The sequence below is a fragment of the Pelodiscus sinensis genome, chromosome 4 (genome assembly GCF_052426305.1).
Source record: "Pelodiscus sinensis isolate ZL-2025 chromosome 4, ASM5242630v1, whole genome shotgun sequence".
In the NCBI taxonomy this organism is placed as follows: Eukaryota; Metazoa; Chordata; order Testudines; family Trionychidae; genus Pelodiscus; species Pelodiscus sinensis.
The window spans coordinates 22,669,578-22,688,347 of record NC_143055.1 but is presented as its reverse complement, the minus strand read 5'-3'; the positions used below and the strand labels follow the sequence as shown (position 1 = coordinate 22,688,347).

Here is an 18,770-nt window from a genome sequence, read left to right as displayed (position 1 = left end):
TGAAATACTGTCATGAAAGATATATTTCTGACAAAGACTGTTGGTGATGCTATATGCTTTACAGTTTGTTATAGAAAGATGAGCTGAAATCTAAAAAGTCAGAAAATAAAAAATTGATCATGTGCCATAGTTCCGGTTATTGGTGGGTAGATCTGTTAGATACATGAATCATAAAACATTAAAAATCTAAATATTTCTACTAGGACAACATTATTCTTTTCTATTCATTTGAGCTCATTGTCTTTTAAAATTATTTTAAAATTTGTGAGTGTAATGTAGTGCTCATAAGAGACTAAGATTACTGCCTGAGAGAGGAATAGTTCAGATGAGCATGATTTTCTTTGCACTTGTGCCATTGCACCATAATCTTGGTGTGCCCCAGTCCATTATGCAAGTATTGGGCCTTTCTTTAGCCCAGAATGCAAATCAGATTATATTGTGTAGTAGATTGATGTGCACAAATATGAACTAAGCACCTAATTCAGCAAGGTACAGAACAGCTCAGGTCCCTTTTGGCATCTTTGCATATTGCAGGTGTGCAATAGAGCATCTGTATGGATCGGGCAATAAAGTCAGGCCACAAAACTAATTTAATCTTAATTGACAGACTCTAAACTAAGGTGTCTAGAAGTAAATGGCCTACACACTGAGGGCCTGACCCAGAGCTCAGTGGTCACTAGTCCTTCATACTCAAAACTTCTTTTATAATTCTTCTGCTCATTCTTTTTTTAAAAAAAAAAATCTTCTATTTTAGCCACTTCTCACTTTGGACAATTTTTTGGTCACAAGATTTGCTGAGACAGGTGAGGTGAGAGTTACAGTGCAGGCCTCCTGTGGGAACTCCATGCTTCAGGATTCCAAAATTGTCCAAGTTTTTGGTAAGATACTTTTACTCCATTATATTTTTTGTCCACTGAATGTACTTCTATATTTTACAATGCAATTAGAGACCAGATACTATTGTGAAATTTTATCTAATGCCATTTTAAACTTCTAAATTTTAGACTCTAGACCAATGATAATGAAATACCATTGAAATCAATGGAGAGAGACTAAGAGAGAATTTGACCTATATCCCTTATAAAAAATGCTACCATATTATTCCAACACACTACAAATATGTTACTATAGAATTTACAGGTTTTTATAATTGTTAAATCATTCTGTTGATCTTACTACAGAAACAACAATGTGGAGAGAAAAGGCATTCAGTGGGGGATATAATTTCAGAATAAAAAACACAAAAGAATTTGCTGTTGTGATAAAACCTTTTTGTTTAATGATTTGGTCATTTCTCTGAGTTTGGATTAGAAAGAACTGCTGAAAAATGTCAAATGACCCCTTAGATAATGTGCTGCATAATATAACAGTTTATTTTGCTGTGCTGTATAATGTGCCGACGAGGCATGATGTACCATGAAAAATGAAATAAGGAAGAGGAAATAGTTAAACTTGTATATTTGCTGTCATATCTAGGTATCTGGGATGTATTATAGGTCTTAGTTTGCTAAGGTTTACAAATACAGAGAGCTAAAATCTTCATATATCTTGGACACATTGAATGATACTTGGCTATTGTCCTAATATTCCAAGCAGACTTTGCCCTTTTTTATTGTGATATGCTTTTTAATATAACATAATGCTAAACAACAGAATTCAAGCTAAATACAGGGCAAGAGGTTTGCAAACCCTCTAACAAATGGATTTCATGAATGCTTGTGACAGCATTTATAAACCCACCAGCCTTTTAGAAAGCTTTAAAAATATTAACCCCATTATCATGGCTTGTAAGCATATTACTTTTCATTATTGCAGCTGCTGTTAGCATTGGCAAATCCTGAGTCAAAACCTACCAGGGCATTGGGTTGAAGAAAATAAAGAAATCCTTAGAAAAAATAAATATAAAAATTTGATTAAATGTCTAAACTGCTTAAGCGATCGTGTCTGGATCATTCATGCATTCCAAAGGATATCTTTATCTGCTTTGCATTAGGTTCTTCAGGTATGCTTCCAAGAAGCCTGTAAGGAGAAAGGAAAGAATAGAGTCCTGTTTTCTTAAGGAACTGTCAATTCATAATATTTCAGTTATTTTTGGATTATATTCATAGAAAGGTTGTGCGTGTGGCTCATTTATCCTTTTTAAACAATGCAGTAGTTAGCGGTTGCCATATCAGTTTTTGTTTATAATTTCACAGCCAGTTTATAGAAAACATAAAGAAGTATTGATTCATTTTGCATTAAAAAAGGAACATGCAATGGGCAAAAACCAAATATTTATAAGAATCAAGTCTATAGGATCATGCCCATTAAAAACAAAAACTTCTGCCTTATCTGTGGAGTTATGTCTTCATGACATATTACTGGAAAGATCATTGAGTGGAGTATATGAAACTTTACTTAACATTTTCCTGATGGCTAGAATATTTAGACCTAAGATGATGCATCAGTGAGGAAAATACAAAAATTTAGTATTGGTCCTAGCTACTTATATTGTAAACTCCTGGGGACAGGAGGTAGGTTTTTATGGGGGGAGGGGCGGGGGAGTTGTTTTTTCCCCCCCAGAGTTACTCTTTTCTGCAAAACTGTTTTTCCCCAGTGCTCTTTGAATTGCTCAAAGGTGTTTCTTTTTCCTGTTCCAGATCATTTTCAAGTTCTTTCTCTAAAGTTTACTAAACATCTGGACATGTACAACCCCAACATACCGGAGTGGAGGGAAGACATAGGTCTGGTAGTAACACGACTTCTTGCAAAGGTGTTCTCTCAGTTTACTCATAAACTTCTTCCCCAGTCATAAAGTTGAAGGTTAAGTTAATGCCTTTCCATTTAGAAAAAGGTAGAGCAGAACAACAAAATGATCGCCATGAGTCACATTAGGAAGCAGTTTGAGACCGGTGTTACTTGTGTATACAGGCCATAGATCACACTACTGCAATACTGTCAATTCATTTCTAAAAGCCTAACTGGGAATTAACAATAAATACTGCTCTCAGGGATTTGGGGACCAGGTGGAAATATTAGCTAATACTGTTGACCTTGGGGAAAAAAATGTGCCATGAATGTTATGTCCTTAGTACAATGACATACAATTGATTGTGTGTTTTTTTGAAAAAAAAATGTACAGTTTTGAGGAGCTTAATTACAGAAAATATGTGTAGGAATTAATTTGTTGCCGCCAGATTATGTAGATTGCAGAAATGAATAAGACTTAGATTCAGATTTAGTGCGTTTTTGCAGGAGCTTGCCAAAACTGAGTCCCAACACTGATAGGCTTGGCTATATAGCCCCAGTACTTCTGGGCTTGCCGCATCAGTTATGAACAGCAGTGTGCAGAGACTCCCCAGCCTCCCTGCTTGGGTGCCCCAGGAAATCAGGTTACCCCTTACCCTCTTCCCCTACACTCTCTTGCACATCTGAACCCCTTCCTGCACCCCCAGCCTACTACAACCCACAGCCTGCACCCAGACTGTCACACACCTGCATCCCAGGCATTCCCTCCCAGAACTTGACTGTGCACCCCTTCGTACATCCCAGTCCCCTGCCTCCCCCCCCGAGCCTTCACCCAGCCTCTTCTCCAGAGCCTTAGGCGGGTGTGGCTTCTGGGCATTAAATATATGGAGATATACCTATCTCATAGATCTGGAAGGGACCATGAGAGGTCATCAAGTCCTGTCCCCTGCCCTCATGGCTGGACCAAGTACCATCCCTGACAGATTTGCCCGAGATCCCTAAATTGCCCCCTCAAAGATTGAACTCACAACCCTGGGTTTAGCAGGCCACCACTCAAACCACTGCGCTATCCCACCACCAAAATGTATGCAAACCTGCTGCTCCAACTGCCAGCACTTAGTAGTTCTGGGGTCAGAAGAGAGAGTTCTGACCCCATGCAGTCCCTCACTTACAGGCTCTGGGCAATCACAGCCAATGGGAGTTGTGGGGAGCAGTGCCCTGAGCCTTCACCCATATTCTTAACTCTTGCCCAGGCCTTGCACCCCAAATCCCTCATCCAGAGGCCCCATACTCAGCCAGAGCCCACACATCAACATTTTACCCCAGCCCTCAGTCCCCTCCAGCACAGACCCCCACACCCAAACTCCCTTGTAGATGGCAGGCCCCAGATCCCAACCCCCTCCTATGCCTTAACTCCTCCCCAGATCCCCCACTCCAGTTTCCTGTCCTGGGTCCCCTCATACACCCTGTGGCACCAGGCTGGAGCCTGCTCCTGCACCCCAAATGCTTCATCCCTAGCCCCAACCCAGAACCTGCACCCACTCCCAGTCAGAGCCCCTTCCCATACACTTGTAGCACCCTGCAGACAGATTCAAACCCGGGATCTCTAGAGTTTAGTTTAAGAGCCACTACAGCTTGAGCTATATAGCCAGCTGGCTCTTAGCTTAGGCTGTAGAACTTGCTCATTCTTGTCTCCTGCTGTTAGTGGGCTAAGTGCCTCTACATGAGACAGTGAACCACACCCACTAGGTGTGTTGGGTACATGCTGAACTCCTCATATTTGGCCCCCTCCAAGATCCTGGGGCAGGGTTCACCAAATCTAATAGCCCTGGGCTTCCAGAAGAGTTAATCTGGTCCTGGTGATGGTGGCATAAAGTTAGCATACAGGCTGGTACATCTCTGCATCTCTTTGTCTCTGCAGGAAACGAATATCCCTGAAGAAACACTGGTGACTGTGGTGAAACCTGGTCTGCCCACAACTGCTGATTTGCTTGTGCTGCTTCCAACAAACCAGCCAAAGCAGAAGAGAAGTATAACTAATGATAAGGTAGCCAGACCATTCTGTGTCTCAAATCTTCATCCCATTGAAATCAGTGGTGATAGTCCCACTGGCTTCATTGATATTAGGAGTTAGGTTTTATGCACCAAAATGCCATCCACCCCACTCCTTCCTGTCACGAACCATGTAATGGCTAGCAGCAGTTGCAATCCCTGTACTTAGAGTGTTCCTTCCCTTTGAACCCTGGGATGGAATCTACCCCAAAGGCACTAGGTAAAGACCAGGCCATGGATGTTCTTCCTCCTCTAGTCCAATCCATAATGTGGGATGCCCTACAGTAGGGAATATGCCACAGTCCCTGGATTCCTCTCCAAGCTGTTCCAGGGACAGTGTCACTGTACCAACTTGTACCCCAAACTGTGACTATTTGAATAATCCAGCCCCAGTTGGCATAAATATTTCTCAGGGATGGCTAATGTTTGTCTGTTACCTTTGGAACAACAGTGATAACACATTGGTCTATAGTGATCCAGTAGATTACATTTTCTAATCTGGAATGGAAACCGCATATCTAGAACAGTAACATTATTTATTATGGGAGAGGAATCCTCCTTTCTAACTTCAGCACATTAGATCTCAGATACTACTGACTCAAGGCTTTAGGATTTGGCTTATTACATCAGGAGTGGGAATAATTTTTGACAGGGGGGGGCCACTTCAGAAATTTTTGAAGTGGTCCCAGGCCACCTCAAAGGGCGGAGCCTCAGACGGAAGGGGCGGGGCCAGGATACTTGCTGTCCCTAGGCCCTGATTGGCCTAGGGGCGGGGGCGCAGCAGGACCTCTGTGGCCAGATCAATCCTCTTGGCGGGCTGGATCTGGACCATGGAGGCCCTTTTGCTCACCCCGGTATTACATGAAGAGTGTCATGTAAAGCTGGTGGTTTTTAATAGTCAGGCAGCTTTTTTTAGATATTGAGGCAACAGGAGCAAAAAGTTTTAAGTGCAACAGGGTGAAGCTCAAATATTAATTTTCCCCCATTTCCCTATCTGCTGGCCCTATCTCTAATTCATAACTTATGACATTATGTCTTTGTCCATAAAATGAATATCTTAGTGCTGCACCATTGTTAAAGTCTCAAGCATTATCAGTTAAAAGGAGTCATCAATTAAGAATAGTGTTTAAGAGACTAGTTCAGGAGGGCAATATGTTAGAAATTTATGAGTTCAGAGAACAGAACACAGTATCCATCTAGCCAGAGCATGTCTACTGATAGGCAAGCCAACTTCCCTGGGTGTCATAATACAACTAACTCATAGAATCTCTTGAAGAAGTAAATCTCAAAGTATTTTGATGTGGCTTCTGAATAGTCAAGCAGATGGTTTTAAACTTAACTTTAAACATTCAGAACTGAATTAATTAGGATTGAGAATGGTCCTAATGCAGGAAAAACATCCTTAGCCTCCCCCTCTCATCTCAATGTGACGTTCTGAAACACTGACATCACAATTTCCAGGAAACACTGTATTTGAATATGCCCTTTGTGAATTGTGGCTTTCAGACAATTGAGTGTCATCATTTTAAAAGTCTTAAACTTTGTCCTTTTAAGGAATGAGATACCAATTTATGATGACATTGTATCTTTCTGTTCCAAGTTTATGTAGAATAGACACTTTCAATAGTTAAAAGTAATAGATTAAGGCAGATTAAGAGTCCTGCTACATCTACACTGGCCCCTAAAAACGGAAAAGCGATGCAAATCAGGTAAGTCAGCATAGGGAAATCCGCGGGGAATTTAAATATCCCCCGCGGATTTAAATAAACATGTCCGCCGCTTTTTTCCGGCTTGGGGGAAAAGCCGGAAAAAAAGCGTCTAGACTGGCGCGATCCTCCGGAATAAAGCCCTTTTCCGGAGGATCTCTTATTCCTACCTCAGGTAGGATCGCGCCAGTCTAGACCCTTTTTTTTCCGGCTTTTCCCCCAAGCCGGAAAAAAAGCGGCGGACATGTTTATTTAAATCCGCGGGGGATATTTAAATCCCCTGCGGATTTCCCTATGCTGACTTACCTGATTTGCATCACTTTTCCGTTTTTAGGGGCCAGTGTAGACATAGCCCTGCTGTTTGTTTGTTTGTTTTTTTAAAAATAGCAAGGTTTACTCAGATTAGCTCCCTTCAGATATCAGCTGTGATTAGACATCTGTTTTCAGGCAGCTTGAACAATATCATTAGTTACATTCTGTGCTGCCTCAGTGTCTTCATGGTCAGATCTGTTCCCCCCTTCCAGATACTCCAAAAGGAAAGGCATGAAGGCTACATAGAGCTGCCAAAGATTTGGAGAAATTCTTAATATCAGGACTGGCTAGAAATGAAAGCAATTTAATAGTGCACAATTTGTATGATAAAGGTCCACACCTAAGAACTAATTTATAGTTATTTAAGCTAGTAGTGCATCAAAGGGATGCAAAAGTCAGGATTGAAAAGAGAAATATGGGAGCAGCTGTATATTCTGCATAATACTTATATGTTGCTGGCACTATCCAGTTGCCATTCAGCTGGGGAGGAAGCATACAAAAGGGCATACAGGTACCAGGAGCAGAAAGAGTACCTCCAAGGACACCAGAGAGAGAGAGCACAGGGTGTGCTCTGGTAACCTTTTCTACACAATGGGAAGAAGTACAACATGCAGCTTCCCTACCACAACTCTCCAACTTGCTTAGTAGTGTATAATATAATGTGGCCTACTGAAACACCCTGTGTGGAACTTGCAGGTATTAGAAGCTTTATCGTTACCTTAATGTAGCAAGGTAAACTACTGAAGCTGCGGGTGTGTGCGTATTTCTGTGTGAACTTTTTTTTTAAAGTCACATTTTTTTGTAACCTCTGTGATGGTACCAAAATCTGTTTGACTCAGTACATATCCTTCCAAAAAACATCCATGACAAACTGACCGTCCTAAGGCCTAACCCAGTGTCCAGAAAAGTCAATGGAAGGAACCCCATTGACTTCACTGGGTGTTGTGCTAAACTCTTAGTTATCATTACGGCCCTTCCAAGTTTATGGGCTGTTTTGCTCAATTTCACAGTCATATAACTTTAAATCTGAAATGTCATGGTGTTGTAATTGTGGGGTCCTGACCCAAAAATGAGTTGTGGGAGGGCCACAAGTGTATGGGGGTGCAGTACTGCTATCCTTACTTCTGGGCTGCTGCTGGTGATAGTGCTGCCTTCAGAGCTGGATAGCTGGAGAGTGGCAGTTGCTGGCCAGGAGCCCGGCTCCAAAGGCACAGCTGCCACCAGCAGGAGTGCAGAAGTAAGGATGGCATGTCATGGTTTTGCCACTCTTACTTATGCACCAGTGCTGGTCGCACCTGATCAATAGCTGCCACTCCCCACCAGCCACCCAGCTCTGAAGGCAGCACAAAAATAAAGGTGGCATAATCCCCCCTCCCCCAATTATCTTGTGACACCCTAAAACTCCCTTTTGAATCAAGCCCCTCAATTTGAGAGATAGTACAGGGTGAAAGCACCCAAAAGGTCAGTTACCAGGAGACCAGATTTCATGGTCCATGATGCATTTTTCATGGCTGTGAATTTGGCAGGACCCCAGCTGTCCCTTGTGGCAAACAGTGCATGTTTATGGCATATTGTTGATAAATAACTGAGAGGAGAACCTCCAAGATCTTCAATAATTCCCCCTTTTTATGTTTCACCAAAGGGACATTTATTCTCCTGATAGCTCCAGTTCTGAAAGTTGATGTCCAGGCATTCTTGTTGAGGAGTTGTCATGTTCCAAGAATGCACTCAGTCTGTCCATTAGCCTGGGCAGTCCTTAGGGGCTCTACCTTTTAGCTGTACTCTGAAATGTGAGTAAAATTAGCATCCCTTTGAAAATATCCAATCTCAATGTCAGGTGTTGTTCACCTGCTTGTCTCTCAAAGGAATTACAGCAGGAAGAACTTTTTACTTTTAGATCTAGAATGCTTATGTGACTTGAGAATTGCTGGTGGTTCCAGTATAGAACTCTGTTGGAGAAAGACTAAGTAAATATATTTCAGCCATAGTTGCATTATTTTAGAAGTGCTGTTAATACAACTGCCAGAACTATTCCTCATATCAGACTTGAAGCAGAGTAGTGGAAGCAGTATGTGACCAAGTAAGTAAGTTGGGGATTCAAAAGTTAAATCTCTGGGAGAGTTCTCCTACACATTAACAGGTGCCCAAATGATGTTACCTTTACAATAAGTCCACAAGCAGCCTTATTAAAGTCAGCGAAACCATTATTATTAAAGTCAGCCTGTGTGTGGGTGCAAGGATCAGAGTTTTGTCCTTTGAAGTTCATGCACATACTGTAAGAGAAACAGCAGGTGCTTTTCTACCTAACAGGTTGTGAAGGCCTGTCAAAACTGAATACAATAAGAGGTAACCTTATAAAAAGAGCCTCTTCTGAAGGTTTCATATCTATATAAATGCAAACTTCTAATTTGGCATCCTGTGGGGAGCAATATTTTGAACTAAGGAACAATCTACAAAGCTAGCCTTGATCCTTTGGGAAATTGCCTATGCTGAAGATGCAAGCAGGAGAAAGAGACCAGATGACGTGTCTGCCAGTTGTGGGATGTGGTGGCACTTTTAATGGGGCTGTTCCATAAAAATGCAAAAAATGGTATTTTAGTATACTTTGGCCCCATTAGAAAAATAGGAGAAATTGTTTCTATGTGGATGGAAATAACTGTTTTGACAGAATCTTCTTACCAATATCTTACAAACTGGCTTCCATCCTGAGATAGATAAATGAATTAAAGCAAGACAGGCCATGCACTATCAAGCCACAGTTACTTCTCATAGAAATTTTGTAAGAAATCTTGAATCCCAGAGAGGCATAGGGAAAGCCTAGTGACTTCTTAAACAATGCTGGGAGACTAGGCCTGAGGCTCCTTGGTATGCTCTGCATTGTGTATTAGTGTGTGTGCACCTCAGCCCAGACCCACTCAGACAAACAACCAGGAATAGACTTTATTCTATAAAAAACCCCCACAGAACATGATCACTTTTTAGCAGCCTCCTCTCTGCATGCTGCTTCCAGCTCAGTCCCTCCTGAGACCCTTTAGGGGTGGGGGAAAAGGGCCTCCGCAGGCCAGATTCAGCCTGCCAAGCTGGTTGATCTGGCCCATGAAGGCCCTACCACTCCCCCGCCCCCAGGCCAATCAGGGCCTGGGGTTGGGAGGAACACGCAAAGGTTCCTCTGCCCTACCCCTGCCCTGTGAGGAGTGTGTGGAAGTGCCTTGCACTCCTGGCAGGGCAGGAGGAGGCTTTGCATGCTCCCCCGCCACCAGGCCCCACTAGGGAGCGCACAAAGTTTCCTCCATCCTGCCCGCATCTTGTGAGGAGCGTGTGGCACTTAGAAGCACCGTGAGCTCCTGACAGGGTGGGAGGAGGCTTCACATGCTCCCCGCCCTCAGGCCCTGATTGGCCTGGGGGTGAGGGAGCATGGAAGTCCCCTCTCACCGCCAGGGGCATGCATGCTTAGTGGGAAGTGGGGGAGCAAAAGGGCTCACCTACCCCCAGACCAGTCATGGTCTGTGTGTGGGGAAGCCCAGAAGCATCCTGGTCCCACCCTTCTGTTTGAGGCCCTGCTCCTTCCAGTGTGGCCCGGGGCCACTTCAAAAATCTCTGAAGTGGTCCCTGGCAAAAAATTATTGCCCACCACTGCCCTAGGGAGAGCAGAGGGTACATCATACAACACAAGCCCCCTTACAAACATGTTCTAACTAAGCCCCACAAGTCCATGTTCTCCTTCTGTTACTTGAACTTCACTTAGGATGCCCTATAAGACCTTTTTGGTCCTACCTGTAAAAAAACACAGAACAGGATCACAGTTCAGCAGCCTCCTCTCTGCATGCAGTCTGTGTGGTGCTTCCAGCTTAGTTCCTGCTGCGACCCTGCTGGAGGCAGAGAGTATATCGTGTCAGGAACCAGGAAGTTCTCCCAAAATGCTGCAGTTTCTAGTCCACAACTTGTAGTCCTCTGAGCTGCTGCTGAGGCACACTGGACCTTGGGCTACATACGGTTAAAAGAATATGTACTGTACGTTGGAAGCACCTTTTAATGTGGCATATTCATTGTGCAAGTTACAATGCAGGAACATGCAGGAGATCCTGTAAATAAAATGCTGTCCATTACATAATGTGGAAAAATTAAAGAGGTCCATAAAGAAAGAGAGAGGTATTTAGCTTTGAACATATGTCACTTTCCAGAATTGATGGGTTGCAGAGACTTGGATAATTTTTAAAACCAGAATTACCTAAATTACAACTCATTGAAACAGTCAATAAATGTTTTCTGGGGTTTTCACCATGTTAATTGCACTCTGAGGTTTCTCAGTTTAGTGCACTAAATTTCTCAAAGTGGAGCTACATGGAAGATGCATAACATTATCTCTCTTACGTTTCCAGAGAATAGCTGCTATAAAGCAGGCCTTGAATGCACATAACATCAGCTTTTTCCTGAGAGGAGGATATTGGGTCTTAGTGACGTTAGCCAGCTCTGATTCAGGTAAAAACCCCAATCTGTAGATTGCTGAGAGGTGTGAAAGAAGAGTCACATTAACTGTTTTCTTACGCTGTTTATTAATTTAATATTTACAATCCACGCAACTTAATTTACTGTTTTTGTAGTTTGTTTGTGATACTCTCCTAGAAGCTTGAAAATATTTTTCTCTAATTTTTGTCCTTTTCACTAAAATAGACAGGTTATCAAACACTTAGTGCATTCAATTTGTATCTGTACTGTTTTGGATATCTAAGATATCAGGGTTCCCAATTTGCCAGTCTATATAAGTATTTGGGCTCACAGTTCAAATATACAAAAAACAGAGGCGAGGACTGAGAAGTTTTCTGTATTCGTGTATAGGTGTTCTGTGAAGGTAGCATACATTGAAAAAGTATATTTTATCAGCAAGGATAGTTTTGACTTGAGCCATCCCTGACAATCATAGGGTTTGAAGAGACCTCAGGAGGTCATCAAGTCCAACCCCCTGCTAAAAGCAGGACCAATCATAAGAACATAAAAATGGCCATGCTGGGTCAGACCAAAGGTCCATCTGCCGACAGTGGCCAGTGCCAAGTGCCCCAGAGGGGGTGGACTGAAGACAATGATCAAGCAAATTGTGTCTCTTGCCATCCTTCTCCAGCCTTTGACAAACAGAAGCCAGGGAAACCATTCCTTACCCCCTGGCTAATAGCCTTTTATGGACCTAACCTCCATGAATTTATCTAGTTCTTTTTAAAACTCTGTTATAGTTCTAGCCTTCACAGCATCCTCTGGCAAGCAGTTCCACAGGTTGACTGTGCGCTGTGTGAAGAAGAACTTTCTTTTATTAGTTTTAAACCTGCTACCCATTAATTTAATTTGGTGTCCTCTAGTTCTTATATTATGGGAACAAGTAAATAACATCTTTATTCACCCTCTCCACACCACTCATGATTTTAGATACCTCTATCATATCCCCCCTCAGTCTCCTCTTTTCTAAACTGAAAAGTCCCAGTCTCTTTAGCCTCTCCTCATATTATGGACCTCAGTTGTGGACCTGTTCCAAACCCCCTAATCATTTTAGTTGCTCTTTTCTGAACCTTTTCCAATGCCAAAATATCTTTTTTGAGGTGAGGAGACCACATCTGTATGCAATATTCAAGATGTGGGCGCATTATAGTTTTATATAGGGCAGTAAGATATTCTTTGTCTCATTTTCTATCCTTTTTTTTTAAATAATCCCTAGCATCCTATTTGCTTTTTTGACTGCTGCTGCACACTGCGTGGACATTTTCAGAGAACTATCCACGATAACTCCAAGATCTCTTTCCTGATTAGTTGTAGCTAAATTAGCCCCCATCATATTGCATGTATAGTTGGGGTTATTTTTTCCAATGTGCATTACTTTACACTTATCCACATTACATTTCATTTGCAATTTTGTTGCCCAATCACTCAGTTTGAAATCTTTTTGAAGTTCTTCACAGTCTGCTTTGGTCTTGACTACCTTGAACAGTTTAGTATCGTCCACAAACTTTGCCACCTCACTACTTACCCCTTTCTCTAGATCATTTATGACTAAATTGAATAGGATTGGTCCTAGGACTGACCCTTGGGGAACACCACTAGTTACACCTCTCCATTCTGAGAATTTACCATTTATTCCTACCCTTTGTTTCCTGTCTTTTAACCAGTTCTCAATCCATGAAAGGATCTTCCCTCTTCTCCCATGACAACCTAATTTACACAAGAGCCTTTGGTGAGGGACCTTGTCAAGACTTTCTGGAAATCTAAGTACACTATATCTACTGGATCCCCCTTGTCCACATGTTTGTTAACCCCTTCAAAGAACTCTAATAGATTAGCACTTTAAAGACTAACAAGATGGTTTAATAGGTGATGAGCTTTTGTGGGCCAAACCCACTTCCTCAGATCATAGTGGGTCTGGCCCACGAAAGCTCATCACCTATTAAACCATCTTGTTAGTCTTTAAAGTGCTACATAGTTTTTCCTTTTGTCTCAGCAAGATCAGACTAACACGGCTACCTCTCTATTACTATTCTAATAGATTAGTAAGACATGATTTCCCTTTACAGAAACCATGTTGACTTTTGCCCAACAAATTATGTTCTACGTGTCTGACAATTTTATTCTTTACTATTCATTTCAGACTCTCAGAGGATTGGTGGAGGCAATGGATACTGGGCAATAGTGGTTCTCTTTGTTATCTGTCTAGTTGTAATTGGAGCCTTCATTCTCTACAAGTTTAAAAGGCAAGTAAAGCTTATTTACTTTTAGAACTAAATTTGTTCAAATGTCAGAAAATTTACATATCACTTCTTGAAAAATAGCCTTTTTTGAAGCAATGTACTCTAGCTTTTTAAAGACCAGTAGGGTTTTTCTGAGCTTTTCAGACATCGAGGTTATAACTGATGCAGCAGCAATGCAGGAACCATTCAGCTTGCCTCAATGCCACCACCAAAAATAGCCATTCTAAAATATATCTCTAATTATCTACTCTTAAGAGTAATGAGTAACCTAGGGAACCTGGACATTTAATTGATCCACGAGTCTAATTTCTTACCAAGAAAACAAAACTATGTGGAATTTCTCTTTGAACGTGTTAGAGTTTGATTACCAAAACGGTGCTGCTCAGGTTAAGAGTATCCATATGCGATCCGGTTAGCTGAGAGAATTGCTGAGCATCTGGGTTCCTTGCTCCCAGAAGGGGAAGGGCCTCAGATGGAGGGGAGGGGCTCAGCTGCCAGCCCTTCAGTGCTACCCGGAGTGCACTGCTTGGGGTGTTGGCTGCATTTTAAGGGGCCCGGGCTCAGCCCACCCCCACCGCTGCAATAATGTCAACATCAGCCAGGAATCTGACTCCTGGGCCCTTTTGGATCACCAAACCCCAGGCCAGTTTCCCCCATTTCTCTCTCTTGTTGACGGGCATGTTTGTGATAGAAATAAGTAAGAATAGAGTTCATGTGATATCATCTCCTCTCTAATATACTATCACATATGTTATGTAAGCAAATACTTACTCTTTTAATAACTCTAAGAGATTTTTATTCTACATTTGATTATTGGGGTGAATTCATTATTGTGAAGGTGACATGTTACTGGTATTTTAATTCTGGCTTAGGTATTTGTTTTATTATTTGACCATGCTCCTGATTTTAGTTCTGTTTTTAAGGGTCTCAAAAACCTTCAGGTTTGAGCAGCCTGGGAATAAACATTTATTGTCATTTCACAATATCTGCAGCCCTTATTCAGTGAAAATGCCTATTGATTTGGCCCATTATTATTTCAAGATGGATTTTTATTTAAAATAACAATATTTTACAGAATAGACTATCTACCATGCTATGGGTATGTCTACACTACCCTCCTAGTTCGAACTAGGAGGGTAATGTAGGCATACCGCACTTGCAAATGAAGCCCGGGATTTGAATTTCCTGGGCTTCATTTGCATAAGCGGGGAGCCGCCATTTTTAAAACCCCGTTGGTTCGAACCCCGTGCAGCGCGGCTACACGGGGCTCGAACTAGGTAGTTCGGACTAGGCTTCCACGAGGTGTACCGGTAGTTCGGAATAGGAAACCTAGTCTGAACTACCTAGTTCGAGCCCCGTGTAGCCGCGCTTGCACGGGGTTCGAACCAGCGGGGTTTTAAAAATGGCGGCTCCCCGCTTATGCAAATGAAGCCCGGGAAATTCAAATCCCGGACTTCATTTGCAAGTGCAGTATGCGTACATTGCCCTCCTAGTTCGAACTAGGAGGGTAGTGTAGACATACCCTAAGCTAGTAACAACAGAAAGAAAACAGCATTTAACTGAGAGTTCAACTTTGCAAAAATATTATCTTCTGACAGAGGCACTTTTTTCATATAGAAAGATCCTCTTGGCTTTTCAACTGTGGAATCTTAAGTTTCTTGATATTTATGACTTATCATCCTATAGGCTGAAAAACAGAATTTAATATCAAACTCTATCAACAGCTGAATAGATAATAAAAATCCATTTAACTATTCTGGATTCTCAGAGCAACATAAATTATCAGAGAAATGGTTTATGTGATACAATAATACTATTTCATTTGCAGTGCATCGGGGATTATCTGTTTGTATTACATGATTATTAAACTCGTTGGGGAAATCTTTTATGAGAGATTGTGATTTACACCCTCTTTATTAGCCCTTAAATTGCAGACAATTTGACAACAGACAAAGAAATATACCATATTTAAGAAAAAGGTAATTTTATTCATCTTGATTCCTTTCTAAAATGTCCTAGTGACTTATTTTCTGAATGGGACAGTTATTGCAGAGGACAACTGTAGGAATGCTAGGAATTGTAACATGACTTTAACTCCTGTAATTCATCAGTTCAACAAATCATACTCCAGAGCAGGATCAGCAGCAACATGCAGCTTCCGGCAAAATTGGATTCTTCCAAAATAGACAGCAGGTGATCCACCAAAGCAGGTTCTAAAAGACAGAGATGATTAGAAACGGGTTAATCAACCTGAAGCAGAGGCTCACCTATGAGATCCTGCGCTCTCACTTCCCCCACAATCCTAGTCAGAGCAGCCCCTGCCTGTGGGGTTCCCAAGCCTGCCACAGACAGAGGCTGTTCTGACTGGTAACAGCCCCTCTCTAGACCGTATCAACCAGAAAATGTGCGAGATCATGGGAGGTCAGTATTGTCTAGCAGCATTACCAACTCTTCCACTGCTCGCTGGATTCTTAGGAGACATTTAGGGTAAATTAGAGCTCAATAACTTCACAGAACACTGCGACCCAGGACAGGTGGCTGCAAATAAACTTTATGGAATTGCCTGAAACTTGACCACACCCATGATAAGTGGACGTCTGGCTCACTAAAATCATGCCGGACCACGGATGTTGCTGGACCAGAGAGTGATGGACTAGAGAGGTTCAACCTATACTTCCTAATAAACTTTTAATGTTATATACTTTACAAATACGTATCCTATTTTTTTTCATGATAGTGGTTAACAAACAATATGTTAGTCCAGAATTTTGTCAAATATTCATTATTATGGGATGGGAATGAAACAAAAGGGTGGCTTCCTTGGCAGCAAATGCTGCTGAAGGAAGAAACAATTCACAGAACAAAACTGAATATTTCAGAGGCTAAACGATCTGGGATGGGAGGGCACATCCTTTCTCTGGAACAGCATGAAGCAGCTGGAAAATTCCAGTGACTCTCTTATCTAGCAAGGATCCAGAATACACATTGTTTTTCAAAGAAATTCTATCTTTATTAAATATAATTAAATCAAAGAAAATCCCTCTCTTTCTTTTTTTTCCAATGCATTTTTATGTTTGTGTTTTTCCTATTAGAATTTCTTTCTTCATCTCTTCAGCTGCACTTTGCATAGGCTTCCATGATGTGGGGCATTATGCAGTAATACAGACAAACAGCATAGTATCCACCACACAAAGGCTAGAGCAAGAAAACGATATTTCACCCACATCAAAACTATCATGTACAGGATGAATCTCTCCAATCCGGTACTCTCTGATCTGGCAACATCCTTGGTCTAACATGATTTTAGTTAGCTGGATGTTCACTTTTCATGTAGTCAAGTTTCTCGCAACACAATACAGTTTGTTTATAGCCACCTGTCCTGGTTCCCAGTGTTCTGTGCTGTTATTTGGCTCTAATTTACCCCAAATGTCTTTTAAGAGCACAGTAAGCAGTGGAAGTGTTCGTAATGCTGCTGGACAATATTGACCTCCTGTGGTTGGGTAAATTCTCTGGTTCAGTACCAGTCAGGTCCCAAGGGTGTCCGCTTGAGAGGGATTTAACCTGTATTTGTCACTGGCAGAAGAGATGAAATCATTTTTTTCCACAGCAGGAACATAGGTTTCATCATACTAGATTAGATTATTGGTTCCTCTATGTAAGTATTTTGCCTGTTTTAGTGGGAGTGCATTTGAGTCTTCACAAGAAGAGAAAGATCTGTCTTTTCTCATAATCTGGCTACGTCTAGACTACAGTCTTCTTTTGGAAGAATCTTTTTTCGGAAGAGATCTTCCAAAAAAACTTCTTCCGAAAGAGTGTCCACACTGCAAAAGTGCATCGACAAAACGATCTACTTTTTTGAAAGAGAGTGTCCAGACTGAATGGACGCTCTCTCGCATATAAGCTGTGATTGCAATGGACAGAATGGCCACCAGGGCACCTGTGCTTTTTCCTCTTTCCTCTTCTTCTGAAAGAACGTCCTTTTTCCCATCCACACACGCCTTTTTGCGAAAGAACTCTTCCGCAAAAAGCTTCTTGCACAAGAAGCCTGCAGCCTAAATGATGTTTTATCAGCTTTCTATGAAAGACATTTGATCTGAGGAAGTGGGTCTGGCCCACGAAAGCTCATCATCTAATAAACCATCTTGTTAGTCTTTAAAGTGCTACATTGTCCTGCATTTTGCTTCAACTACCCCAGACTAACACGGCTACATTTCTATCACTATTTTAGAAAGGAAATTGTAATTTATTCATGTTTTCAACAGAGTTTTTTTTTTTTAATTTGATGAAAAAATTGTAGCTACTGGGACTCCGCTAAATATGTGAACAATAAACAAAAATCTGTTTGTATAGAAATCCTTTTATCAAAACCGGGCAAGTTCATGATACCATCTATTAAATTCCTATAAAATGTAACAGGGTAAAACCAATGGACTCCTGTAGATTGTAATAGGAAATCTATAGCTGTTATTCTAAAATCCAATAGAAAGAGTTCTATAGATGAATTTAAAAATTCAATGGAGACATTATTCTTTATTTAATTCTATAGAATTTTTCGTTAGGGGTGTGAGAATAATATGATCAGTTGTATACGGCATGAAGCTAAATTCCATCAAAGGATATTTTTTTCCTGTGCTATTTAGGAAACTGCCAGGCAGAAATGTCTATGCCCAGATGCACAATGAGAAAGAACAGGAGATGACCAGTCCTGTTAATCACAGTGAGGACACCCAGAACATCATCCAGGGTGAGGAGTTTATTGATGATGATCTGGATTCTCAAACGCTAGGTAACGCAAGAGGTAACTTCACCTTCACTTATTAACATCTCAATTAGTATTTTGTTTTGTTTTAAAATTCTTTTTAATGTTTGCATTTTGAGAATTTTCATTTTTATACTCCACTTCAGGGGACATTGAATGGTAAACTGCTAACAAGAAAAAAACTTTTTATCCTCTATTTTTATCCTCTGTTTTGTTTTAAATTCAGTTTATTCTGTTAAATGACATGCCATATAAATATACAATATGTCATGAGACATATGATGTGAACATTAGGAAGATAAAACAATAAACAGCACAGACCATAATTATTGAACTTTACTAGCATTTAAATTAACTTATGCATGCCCTGAATTCTAAGCATAGTGAATTTTAGACAGATATTATATGTAAAATGAATGTTTCCATAATGCGTGGTAGATTGTAAGGAAGGTGTTCTTTTTTTAGGCATGTGAAATTAATTCCCAAATA

General features: G+C 41.2%; 1 protein-coding gene across 6 annotated transcripts in view; it reads left to right on the top strand.

The window, feature by feature from the left end:
- The window catches only part of SORCS2 (sortilin related VPS10 domain containing receptor 2), an 863,992-nt gene that overhangs the window by 834,357 nt on the left and 10,865 nt on the right, over positions 1–18,770 (top strand). For 5 of the 6 annotated variants that reach the window (XR_012904391.2, XM_075930785.2, XM_089777793.1 and 2 more), the window contains 6 exons: positions 755–878; positions 2,640–2,752; positions 4,649–4,774; positions 11,177–11,276; positions 13,423–13,525; positions 18,163–18,320. Coding sequence is in view for 5 of the 6 variants with exons in the window: in XM_075930785.2 (XP_075786900.2) it covers positions 755–878; positions 2,640–2,752; positions 4,649–4,774; positions 11,177–11,276; positions 13,423–13,525; positions 18,163–18,320 (724 nt within the window). In the remaining variant the exon portion in view is untranslated. The remainder of the gene's footprint in view (positions 1–754; positions 879–2,639; positions 2,753–4,648; positions 4,775–11,176; positions 11,277–13,422; positions 13,526–18,162; positions 18,321–18,770) is intronic. The other variant, XM_075930786.2, reaches the window with a different exon arrangement.